The following is a 13,176-nucleotide window of genomic DNA, read 5'->3' on the forward strand; positions in this document are numbered from 1 at the left end:
TAATCTTTCTATTCATCTTAGGTTAAAAATGTACAAAACTGTTTCAAGACTGAATATATCAATTTGTTTGAATAAACTGATAAAAGTAATTTAAGGTAGAAATTACCCACTTTATCAAAAATTCAAATGCATGACTTCAATTCAAAGAATAAATATCTTTTCAAATAACAGGTAATTTCAGTGTTCCCTTTTAGACAGACTTGAACAAGCCACACGCTTTGGCCTGAAAGCCATCATTCTCTCTCTCTCTCTCTCTCTCTCTCTCTCTCTCTCTCTCTCTCTCTCTCTCTCTCTCTCTCTCTCTAAGATTCGACCAGATTTAGCCTTCCGATAAAATTAATCTTGGCTAAACCCGATCCTTGCCGCTGTAACATGACGAGGGCAGCAGCTAAGTGTCTTGAGTTTGTCTAACCTTAAGGAACAGGGTTTTAGCATTATGCTTTCGTGTGGCCTCAGGTGGGGAAGGTTTGATTTTGTTCAGAAAAAAGGGAGGACATTTCAAAAACTCGTTCAGGCATGTGTTTCGTTTTGCTTAGTAAAATGGAGATTAAGAAGTTGATAACTGGTTTCATTTTACTCTCAGAAAACAAGATGAAAAGAAAAATTGGTTTGTTTATCCGTTTTCACTGACCTTTAAAATGAAAAAAAATAAAAAGCACTAACACTGGTTTGGTTTTACACTCGAAGAGAATGAAAATCTTACTCGTATGTTCCGTTTTAGTCTTTGACAACGATGGAAAAAAGAACTTAAATCTTTTCTTTTACCCTTAAATAGGAAGAAAAAATATATCTTGTTTACCTCGCGTTAGTCTCAGAGAAAAAGAGTTTTTTCGTTTTAATATTTACAAAAGAAAATTCGATAAAGTCCTTTAGTTCTGTTTAGTTTTATACTTAAATTGGGATAAAAAAAGCTGTATCAATTTTTTTCGAATATGAGATGCTTCATTTCAATCTTTTACAAGATTACTATAAAAAATTCCTTGTTTATCTCATTTGATTTCTAGTCTTATAAAGACAAAAGGGTATATTTCATGATAAAGTAACGATACAACTGATATAATTCAATCATTTCTTTTGCTTAAAACTTTAAAATATTATTCTATATATCCATTTGAAGAAAAATGGAATTATTGGATAATAAGCTGTATTTTTATCTTTAAGAAACAAAAAGCAAAAATTTTTCTAAACATTTTTTTTATTAAAACGAAATTCACTTAACTTTACTCATACAACAAAATAAAATAATTCTTGAATCATCTGTTTTTTCTTACTAACAAAAGAAAGCAAATAATTATGCCTCGTTTAACTGTTTCGTTTGATTTTTAAAACTGGAAAGAACCAGTAAATAGCCTAATAACATTCTATTAATATTTGTTTGTGTTTTCTTGTAGAGGAAAAATAAGGAATAAAAAAAACTCTCATCACCACCTATTCAAATTTGACAAAAAAAAAAAAACTATTTTCTTTTTTAAACTCTGGAAACAACAAAAAAATAAATTTTTAAAGTGTCTGTTAGTTTATTCTTAAGAATAGAAAAAATATCGTATTGCCATCTTTTTGCGTTAATCAGAAGAAAGAGCGACTACTTTCTTTCGGTCTCAAAATGAAGAAAAAACGAAATTCCTTTAGTAATCTGATTGGTTTACTTTTACAAAAGAAAGGAGAATAATATAATCTCTTTAAGTTCAATCTCCAGACACTAATTAGGGAAGTCCTTCGAATACTTTATCACTTTATCAATTTACGCTTAAGGAGTAAGAAAACAACTCTATGGGCATTACTGCATAGTAAGAAAAAATTAAAGAATAAAGAATAAACTTTAATCATCTGTTACGATCTTCCCATCGAATAAAAAAAGTATCTATAAGTTGTAATTCATCCTGTTGTAAAATTATATATGAGGAATAGCAATAACAACTACAGCAATATCAACAGTGATATGTATAACGACCAACAGCAATGGAAATATTGATAACAATTATGAAAAACAGAATACGACTTGGGGAGATTAAAAACATAACAGAAACAACGGTAACTATATAAAGAATAATGTAATTAGTAATAAACAGCAGCGGCATCAACAATAACAGCAACGATATTGACAATATTAATAACAACAATGAAAAATACGGCACTGAAAACCGACACCTATTCTTCAGAGTGGAAAACTTCGAGGTAGCATATAAAAAAGAGAAAAAGAGAAAAACTGAAGGGTTATTCGATGAGATCCATCTTTACCAAACAGAATAAGGAATGAAACGCTTCCCTTCCCTTCTTATTCCTTCCCTCCCTTACCTCCCCTATAAATCTAAAATTCATCAACTACGCGCGGCTTATCAACCTCCCTCCTCTGATATTTCATTTCAATACAAATATAACAAAGATGATTGCGTATATGGTGTGTGCTTGCGTTTGTATGCAAACATATACACAGACACACACGCAGACGGAGACACACACACATAAGTATGTATGTGTGTATATATACATAAACACACATATATAAATATATAATATATATATATATATATATATATATATATATATATATATATATATATATATATATATATATATATATATATATACATATATATAGTTTATATATAGTTTGAAAAAAATTACCTTAAGGCTCAAAATATAATTTTGGGCAATCTTAAGAAAAGAGATATTAATGGAAAATTTTTCATTTGAAAATTATAAAAGGTGATCTCTCTCTCTCTCTCTCTCTCTCTCTCTCTCTCTCTCTCTCTCTCTCTCTCTCTCTCTCTCTCTCTCTCTCTCTCTCACTTTTTGTTCATAACTTTCCCATCTCACCCATTCTTCTTTCCCTCGTATCCATTAACCCATATTTACTTGCATTTCTCTCGCCTTTCCCCTCGCCAAACCTTTAACTCGTTTAGAGAGTTCCCTTCGTTCCCCTTTCATTCGAGCTCCATTTCTTCCCCTCTTCCTTTCCCTCGGTCCTTTCCCACCCTTGTTGGTCACAGCGCTTTCCCCTTACCCTCGGTCAACAGGTTGTAAATTCTCTCTAATTCTGGTTATTGTGAATAACTTTCAAATAGGTATTGGAGCCTGTGGGGGAAGGGTCGCAGGCTGGAAGAGAGAGAGAGAGAGAGAGAGAGAGAGAGAGAGAGAGAGAGAGAGAGAGAGAGAGAGAGAGAGAGAGAGAGAGAGAGCATCAGGGGAAAAAATGAAACGAAAAAATAGAACTAAAAATGGTGAAAGAGACAAAAGATATCCAATGAAAGAAACCAAAAATATTTTTGGTAGGGGGGCGGGTGTAAGGCTGGTGCGAGAAAAGCACAGGTCAAAAAGAGGTCAAAGGTTGTGACAAAAGTAATCAAAAGTTAATTCACGTTTTGTCAATTATTTACAATATACTGGGTCGAACATCCTTCGAGATCGACTGGCTGTACTTCTTCGTTTTAACGTGCTTTTATACCCATTTTTATATGGGGTAAGCACACTGGCTACTAACACGTGGAAAGCACAACATAATAAATGAATTTCCAGCCCCAGATCAAGACTAGGGACATCGACACACTGATTCAAAATAAAAAGCTACGACTGTGAAACGCCGTCAGAATCAAAAGGGGTAAAGACATAGAGTCCTAACAGAATGCCTGAGATTGTTTTTGTGTCTTTTTAAGAGGTTTAAAATCTTCCTGTCCTTATCCGAGAGTGTTCACGCTGGAAATAATATAATAATACTACAACTGTACTCCACTCCTTTCCTTTCCTTCGATACCTATTCTATTTTTCCTTGCAGCAAACTCCTGGCTTTGCTCTATTCATCTTCTCAGTTTGCTTTCTCTCTTAAGTCCTTTTTTTTCTGATGTGCTGAAAAGATATCTGAATTACCCTGTATACTTACTCTAATATTTATCTTTCTCTCCCTCTGAAATAAAGGCCATCAATATCTCTGTATTAAGAATATCTTACAAAGCACTGACATGTGACTTAATACGGAGTATGTCATCGAAAAAGGTAATTTAAAAAAAAATTACCCATATGTGAGGAACAGATGTGAATTTAAAATTATTCTATTTATATTTAATGACAATGTGAAGAAAATTTTAATCGACCTAATCCTTCCAAGGATTAAAAAATCTGTCAGTCATGTAACCCCCAATCCCAACAAGACATTAGTGACGACAGGGCCCTTGCTAAATATACAGATCGATAACGTTAATACTTTTTTTTCAGAATTACTTTATGCAAGCGCTGGTAAAAGTGTTGTTTAGCTCCCCAAGTTTATAGTGGCAACAATGGTACAATTGGAGTTAAGCAGAATTTACCGTTGCCCTTAAGAAAAAAAAAAAAAAAAAAAAGACTATAGACTCTAAGTGAGCCTTAACGACATCGCACTAATTTTGCATTAAACTGTCTGAAAACCATCATATCAATTCAGCTAAAAAATTCATATATGGGATGCCTACTGAAGTGTGCCTTCCGAAGCGTACTGTAGATGGTACCATACTGTAGGTTCTTTGCAACGTCCTATCGACTCCAAGCTTCACTACTTTCTGTATTAAACTTTTATCCTTCCCTTGAAATGACTTTCCTTTAATCTGTCCGCCATCGTTAGCTTTCCCTCCCTCCATTTTTACATCATTTTTGAGAACCCACTGCTGGTCATTAGTATGTTTTTTAAAGACGATGGTATATTGCCACAGCCGATACCAATGAAGCCAATCATAACTGACGAAGGCTCATGGCACTCGCCAGCCACCAAACGCATCGGTCCCTCGAAACCAAGATAGAAGCCTCACCGATATCAGTTGCCGATATTTCCCGTCAGCTCAAAAAAAAAATAGAAGTATTATAGGGATAAGACTCACTAGCCTCTTTAAGTTAATTTATTGTAATAACAAAGAGAGATCTCAGTAAGAGAATGGGAACAAGAGATAAGGGTGGAAAAAAAGAGGCAATAGTTATTCGCAGAGACAGCAATCTGTCTGTAATTCGAAAATAATTGTCTGCAACCAAATGGCCGTCATATGAGGCCATGCTTTGTTCTCTTCCATGGAACAGAATCAACCGTAGTCCGTCCAATTTGTTTAGTCGGTGTGGGATCGCATTTCTGGGGGAATCGGACTCTGTTGCTTGGTCTCGATTCTCTTTGTTGTTGAACGTTTGTTATTATTATTTTTTATTTATTTATTACGATACACAAAATAAAGGTTTAAATACTGTGAAGGAAGGCAACTCAACAAACTTTTTTGATGTTATGACAAAAATTTAAGTTTTGTTTAACTGGACGGACAAACGCAGTTGATCCATCAGTTGACTTGTGTAAAAACAACGATAAGTGGAACAATTAAGGGAACAACGACAACAAAAATATACCATTAACAATATAATAATAATAATAATAATAATAATGTTAAAAACCTATTGAAAATGAGAATTCGGTACCAAGAGCAATGGAAAGATCAACTAAGAGTGAGACGGATGAAATGAAATTAAAAGAAATCGACAACAGTAAGTTTTCGCCGTGCCATTTCTTCATTAAATAGAAAAACCGTTAAAAGAAGGAGGTGTTGCATATAAGGAAACTACGTAATATGTAAATTTGCATGTTCCATTTCAGTAACGTCGTAAAACAGTTGACACCTGCACCGTTTCAAAATCAGTAAGGAGAGTTTTCAATCTTTTGAGCCAGTTGCAAAACCTTTCTAAACATTGTGAACTTCTCTTAAAATTGCTGTGTGTGTGTGTGTGTGTGTGTTAGAGGGAGAGAGAGAGAAGACATATTGACAAGCAGGAAGAACAAAAAGCGAGATTCTCATTCACAGTTAAAAAGTACAACAAAGCTAATACTAATGAAGCTCATAAACTTTGAAATTAGATGTAGTAATTATGAACAAAAAAAAAACCAGACTTGGAAACTCGTACCTTCATGTCACTTCACTCCAAAGTAGGCTTCATTATAATGATAATTGCACCTCTCTTGACTCAGATGAAGTCGCACGTGCTAATTCCAGTCGATGAACGGAGGCTTGACAACTGTGGACAGAAATACAACAACAATAATGGTATAATGATGTCTCAACGAAAAAGAAAATGTATTACAGCATACAGGCAGGTGGATGACATCACACTGAATAATAACCAAAACAATTGATATACTGTACAGTATATACGTTTGTATAAATATTTCACTTTCTCTCTCTCTCTCTCTCTCTCTCTCTCTCTCTCTCTATTTACACATGCGGACTGTCACTCGATGTGCCGGAGTTCAATTCCCCGGCCGGCTGATGAAGAGTTAGAGGAATTTATTTGTGGTGATAGAAATTCATTTCTCGCTATAATGTGGTTCGGATTCCACAATAAGCTGTAGGTCCCGTTGCTAAGTAACCAATTGGTTCTTAGCCACGTAAAATAAGTCTAATCCTTCGGGCCAGCCCTAGGAGAGCTGTTGATCAGCTCAGTGGTCTGGTAAAACTAAGGTATACTTTTTTTTTCTACACATGCACGCATAAACAAGTGTTTATATATATATATATATATATATATATATATATATATATATATATATATATATATATATATATATATAGAGAGAGAGAGAGAGAGAGAGAGAGAGAGAGAGAGAGAGAGAGAGAGAGAGAGAGAGAGAGAGAGAAATTTGCATTTTGCGCAAGTATATAAAGTTTTCTGCCCTAGAGTTTCAGCAGTCTAAGTGTGAATATAGCAGTGATCGTTGTCTTATTCCCTTGAGACCCACCGCCTGTTAAAGGAAACAGCTTAATAGCTTATAAATATACATACGTAAAATCAAATTCCAGTACTAGGTTTTGTTTGATCAAGCGCACAGTTTTCGTGTATATCCTGAAAAGTAAAATTGAAGTATTTTGCAGTACGTTAAATTTCCGTTCCTCAAGCGTTCTCCATTATTTTCTGCAGTGAATATTCTTTATGGCCAAAAAATGCATTATGTATGTGAATCTTAATCAGTTTTTTTGTAAATTACTACGTAAAAAGCACATACACTTATTCATATGAATAACAAACATACATATATGCAAACAAAACACACTTATATTGTAATTATGTATGAAGAATAGATGAAAGAGATGCTAATTGCCTATTGCGACAGCAAATACGGTGGGCTCGATCCCTTGAGATTTCGCCACCTTTTTTTTTTACGCTTTGAGTTAGTCTCTTTAAAAAGTCGGCGGAATAAAAAATAAGACATTAAGTCCAGAGCAAAAATAAAAAACACACATATAAATAAATGCTCGAATATTATTGTTTTTGCCACAAACTAAAGTGCATTTTTAAAGGAAAGCTTTTGGTAAACAGAAAAAGGTGGAACGAGAAAAGAGAAAAAGCCTGGAAAGCGGGATGGATGCAAAAGCAACCGTAGCCCTCAACCTACAAGCCAAGAGCAGGCGCTTGCACTGACTGATTGGATTACCTTTTCCTGGCCTCGCAACAGGCGTTTGCATGTCAAGCTTTATCGGAAGAGGGCCAACATGGCCGAACACAGGCCCGGGTTGATAGAATTGACAGAACATTCAATCCACAAACGAATCCGTATTTGCCCAACAGATTGGACGACCGGACACGACAGAAAAGACTGGCAAATCTTCCGATTGTTTTCCAGGGACTGGGGCTGGAAGGGGGAAAGGCTCTTGGGAGGACAGAGGTACTTGGGGGTGGGGGGCGTCGGAGTTGTTTTGGGGCCATCTATTGTTTGCGTTTTGTTTGTTATTTTGAAACGGTCGCGACTGCTGACAGCGTTTTGGCCGGGCGATTTCATCAATGTCCTCACGACTTGTCTCGATTTATATACTGCACTGTTTTATTTGCGCTATCGGGGGCTCTCGATGTTTTTGGACACTCGTAGATGTATAGAAACATTTTGGGATTTTCCAGTTCTTCCATAAACGTCATTTTGATCTGGATTCAAAGGATTTATTCGATGTTCTCGTTTTTAGTCACTTGCAGCAGATATTGGGAATCAAATTGGAAAGTAAAGTTTTGCTCACGAAGCACAAACACTGGGACAAAGAGGGGCAATTTTTCGATAAAAACAAGGAATAATAAGAAAACAATACTATTTATACAGGGTTAAATTTCGTTTCTATCTTTTTTTCTAGTACCAAAAATAATCTCTTACCTCCAGCTATCAATGATAAATATTACACATACAAACTGAAACTTTTGTAGCCAAAGGTTTTAGATTCATACCGATTCCTGGAGGAAATGATGGCATTAAAAGGCTCAGTCTTCATAAGCACACAAAGCCGTTACAACAGAAATTTTTTTATAATCATTCCAGACTTCAAATTTGTAAATAAACAAATTCCTTAATAATGTTCCTTTGTGTGGAGTAACCTTTTAATCTGCACTTATAAGGTTTGGTACATTTATTTTTCTTTTACACTTTTCTTTGTTCTGACTGTATGCTTCGACGGATACGTCACGTGATAATTTTTTTAATTTATACATTTTTGAGCACATCTGATATATGCACTAAAAAGAACGCACATCTATGCTAGCTGTGTCATGTACAGTACATACGTATGTGCAAGAGTAAATGAATGAGAAGACAAATATATATATATATATATTCTTATACATAAATGCATACATTTGTTCAACGTATTTAGTTTGCCAGATGGATGCAGGGATACGCAGAGAGCTAAATCTCTAAACATCTCGTTCCGAAGAAAAACTCCTGTCAGCTTCATTATTTCGAATGTTTAGTAAAAACTAATTCCTAGCAAGACCTGTCGCCCTTTCCCAGCTTCAAAAGCCAATGGGTGCGTCTGGATCTTCGTTTAACACCTGACTCTAAGTTCTTCAATGACCTCTTCCCGTCTTTTCACAGCATTCTTTTATGTACGAAACAGACTCTGGAGTAGCGGAGTAGCTTTCATTTACCTCCAAATGAGGGTCTAAGCGTAGGGCGGTGCGTAATGAGTGTGGTGTTCTTGGACCACTGAAATTGGGCGTCTGGCGTGACAGACAGTGTACAGGTGGCCCTGCTCCAATCACTTTAAAAAGTGCTCTGGCATTCGGCTGATTTTCTCGAAGGATTCGCTCCTGGGCATCGCTGATGAGGCGTCACACAGCCTAAGCAAGATGCTGGGGAGATGCTGTGGAATAGCATGTGAGGAGGAGGGTAATACTTATTTCAGCTTGAGCTGGACAGAACAGAGTCTGTTACTTGTATGAGTTGGTTGTTGGGGGTAAGGGCAGGGGATGAGGTTGAGGTTGAGGAGGGGTGGTTTAGACACCATTCCAAAATAACAGGTGGAAGATGAAAACACTACTTACAGTAGTAGAAAAGACTTGCCATCTTTAACCACTTCATATCTTATACATTCAACCTCAGAGAGGTATGTTTAAAGGAAAGAATACATTTTTCATGGTTACAGATAAGTGTAAATTATTATGAACACTGTCTACGGCAAGTTAATCTTATTCCTTTCTTTTATCATCTTTTATAAGTAGATGGCTAGACACTGGATGGCCTATAATTTTTACACAATACGATATATTTTGATCACTGGCAGTGCCCTAGAATCCGTTGAAAGTTCCTATGCTGTACCAAACAGGTCATGGCAGTTCTAATCTGAGAATTAATATTTTTTGTTGAGCGTTATAAATCGAAGAGATGACGGACAACGCTTCAAGTATATGATACTTTTAACCAACTTTTCCAAAAAACATATTGCATCATATTCCAAAGCTTTTCAAGTCTATTGTAACGACTCGCATATGCACTTCAATTTATATATATAAGAACACGTGTTTAGCTTCTTTTCTTATTAGATTACGGTAGTTTCTTATGCTTACTGAACAGGCATACGCCATATTCTTTTCTTCCTGATAATTCCCAGTCGGAACGGTTGGGATTCCTTTTGCTGTAAACTCCCCCTGCTGAAGTATGCTGACAGTAAGCCGCCCAAAGCAAGCTGTAGATGGTATTAAAGGATGTCTGCAGTGACCCTTCACACTCAGCTGCAGTACTTTCTGTCTTTCATTTTACATCCGCTAAGTTTGTTATTTCCCCACTTGGTTGCCCAACTTCTTAACCTTTAATTTGCTCCAACTTCCAGACTTCATATATGAACAATGCCTTCGGGCAAGCCCTATTGGAGCCAACCTGTGCCTTAATCTTAGTTCTTCATTGGCGGGGTGGGTAGAGCTTTCGGCTAGCACGCTGTTGGCCCAGTGTTCGACTCTCTGGTCGGCCAATGAAGAATTAGAGGAATTTATTTCTGGTGGCAGAAATTCACTTCTCGTCATAATGTGGTTAGGATTCCACAATAAGCTGTAGGTCCCGTTGCTAGGTAACCAGTTGGTTCTTAGCCACGTAAAAAAAAAATCTAATTCTTCGGGCCAGCCCTAAGAGAGCTGTTAATCAGCTCAGTGGTCTGGTTAAACTAAGATATACTTAACTCAGTGAAATTGATTTAGAGTGAGAGTATTTTTTTTATGCATGCTCATATTAACAGTGTTGTGTTTAAGATATCTATGAAAACTGCTGTGACGCCACATTATAATGCTTATTAATTAATTCTTTCTCTTTCCATTGCAGTTAGTCGTGTCGTCAAGTGGGGGAAGCGGTGTAGGAAGTCCGTGTGAACCACGCGAACCACCTCCTATTCCAGGTAAGGTCAATTTTGGATTTTTTTTTTTATCGAGAATGAACCTCAGCTCATAGGTCAGGAAAATATTTGAAGCCCTAACCAAGCAAATTTGTCCCTTCTACGAGAGGTAAGATCAGTTTTAAGACAAAATGATGGAGGTTTGCCCTTCACTTTCAAGGTAAGGTTAAGCCTGAGCCCACATTAAAAATTAAATTTAGTCTCCAACTAAGGTTTACCCTCTCAGTCCTGGCGAGGTCAATTCTGTGCCTTAAACATGCAGGTCTGCTTCTTCCTTGTCATGTAAGGATAATTCTGAGTCCAAAACAAGGCGCTTGCTTGACCCACTCCATAATGGGTCAGTCCTTCTGGGAGGTTTGCTCTCCTACAACAGGTTAGGTAATTTTGGGGCCCTAACACTGGTTTTATAATTTCCATTCAGAAAAGATCGATTTTAGCTATTAAAGAAGGAAGTCTGTCCCTTCTTTTCCGTGTAAGGTTAAGCTAAAGACCTGATCAACGGCTTTTGTCTCTTCCATCCTATGAATGATTAAATTTAACCCTTAAGAAGGGGGATCTGACCCTTGTATCCTAGAGAAGGTCAAATTTGAGCCATCACAAGGGACTTTGACCCGCTTTTACGTTTCACTTTCTTCTTGTTCATTATTTTTCACCCATTCCTTTCTCCTTTCGTTTCCTTAACCTTTCCTAAACTTTTATCCTTTATTAAACAACACCGATATTAGCATAGATGAAGTAAATTGACCCCTGAATACAGTTACTCTTGAGATATTAACACATCGATTTTCACTCATGTTCTACTCACACGAGGGTTACTTGCGTTAAATCAGAATAATTATTCTGTTGGGTTTTGCCTTTGTAAATCAAGCAAGCATAATAATTTTCAGAATGTCAACGGTAAGAACCAAGCAACTATCTCGGTATTCATTTCTACATCAGCATTTTAATGAAGAATTCTGAAGTAGGTGGAGTTCTTGACCCGCTGCTTTGTAACCGGGATCGTTTTATTTTCTAATATAAAATCTTATTTCGATCATGGGACATCTAATTGTCAACTGAGCGCAATTCATTTGTGCTATTTTTCGCTCAAAAGAAAAAATATATATATTTTTTCTGAAACTAAGTGTACTTCGAAGACTGTCTTTAATAGATCTTGGGAGACGTTCTGGAATCACGCAGTCATTCTCGTAATATACGTTTAATATTGATTTTGTCTAATGGATCATTTAAAAGAAAACAGTTTTTCTATATCCATTAAAGACATTACAGACTTCTTATTATGCCTATTAGTTTTACTTTTAGGGAGCTTCGAAAACTGAATGTTATCACAGTACTGATATTAGGTTTTTATTAATTTAAAAGTATAAAAAAATAGAGAGAAGGCCGTTTCCGTTATTGGAATAATCAGACAATAAAATATAAACATTATCGTTAATTGCTTCTCTTCTTATATTACTATTGAGGAAAACAATTAAACGGAAATGATTACTACGTTTCTCTAACAAGAAAAATATAAAATATTTACCAAAATCTAACTGTTACTTTTTCAAACATTCTAAGTAGACCAAATAGACATTAAAGCTAGAAAGATAAATTACTATACTGTAGAATGTCGAACTATTTCACATTTTAATTGAGGTTCTTTTTTTTCCAGGTGGAATGGGCGTAGGGATGGGTGGCTACGACCTCATGACCTACCAGCGGTTGGCGAGTGCTCTGTACGCCCATCCACCCCATGCCACTTTAGACCCCGCTACGCCCACTTCAATACCACCTACAACGCCCACGCTACTTGCTGCTCATGATCCTCTATTACATGTAAGTTGGGTGATAAAAACGCTTGTCTCTTGCTTTCAGAAATGCTGAATTTTGTGGCTTTTAGAAACGCGGAATTCTCTATCCTCTTCTATGTTCCTTCCGTCATGTAATTGCCTTTGTTTGCTAACAATCATGTACATTGCTAAAGGTTCACAATAACTGACAATCATTTTAATGTTAAAATTATAAGTCTCTTGATAAATTTTTTGTTGTTAAAAGTCAAATGTCCATTAACAAGTTTTTATTCTTTTTTAAACATTCACTGTCCATTAATAATATTTTAATGGTTAAAACTCATCACCCTACTGATAATCTTTTAATGTTAGAAGTCTACAGCTCATTAACAAGCTTTTCATAATTAAACATCCGCAATCCATCTATATGATTTTTTTCCATTGCTAGAAATCAGCCATCCATTAACAATCTTCCTCATTGTTATAATATTCGTACTCGATCAACAATCTTTATTGTTAATAAACTGACAATTATATAAGAACGCTTACCATGAAGATATATAACTTAGAGTAGAAATAACTAATGTGTTCGTCAATTCCCATTTTTCTGTAATTTCTAGCTGCTTTAGAGTGTCTACAAAACCCGAATTTCTTGCAATAACATATCTGTACTTGAACAGCCACGACTGTCCCAGTTTCTGTCCTGAGAGAAATGAAGAGATTTCCTGTCTACCATTTCTGTTCACAGAATCTGATAATGGTTTTTATTATAT

At 35.9% G+C, this 13,176-nt stretch overlaps 1 protein-coding gene and 1 long non-coding RNA gene across 2 annotated transcripts in view; one reads left to right on the plus strand and one right to left on the minus strand.

Annotated features, from left to right (window-relative positions):
• LOC136825451 (putative iroquois-class homeodomain protein irx-1) overlaps window positions 1-13,176 on the plus strand; it is a 204,381-nt gene that overhangs the window by 116,403 nt on the left and 74,802 nt on the right. The window contains 2 exon segments of the mRNA XM_067081923.1: window positions 10,562-10,634; window positions 12,286-12,449. Of these exon segments, the coding sequence (XP_066938024.1) occupies window positions 10,562-10,634; window positions 12,286-12,449 (237 nt within the window).
• LOC136825452 (uncharacterized) overlaps window positions 5,894-13,176 on the minus strand; it is a 236,904-nt gene continuing 229,621 nt past the window's right edge. Inside the window, exon 3 of the long non-coding RNA XR_010849345.1 lies at window positions 5,894-6,012. This is a non-coding gene — a long non-coding RNA (uncharacterized lncRNA). The remainder of the gene's footprint in view (window positions 6,013-13,176) is intronic.

Source organism: Macrobrachium rosenbergii, chromosome 37 (assembly GCF_040412425.1).
Source record: "Macrobrachium rosenbergii isolate ZJJX-2024 chromosome 37, ASM4041242v1, whole genome shotgun sequence".
Classification (NCBI taxonomy): Eukaryota; Metazoa; Arthropoda; class Malacostraca; order Decapoda; family Palaemonidae; genus Macrobrachium; species Macrobrachium rosenbergii.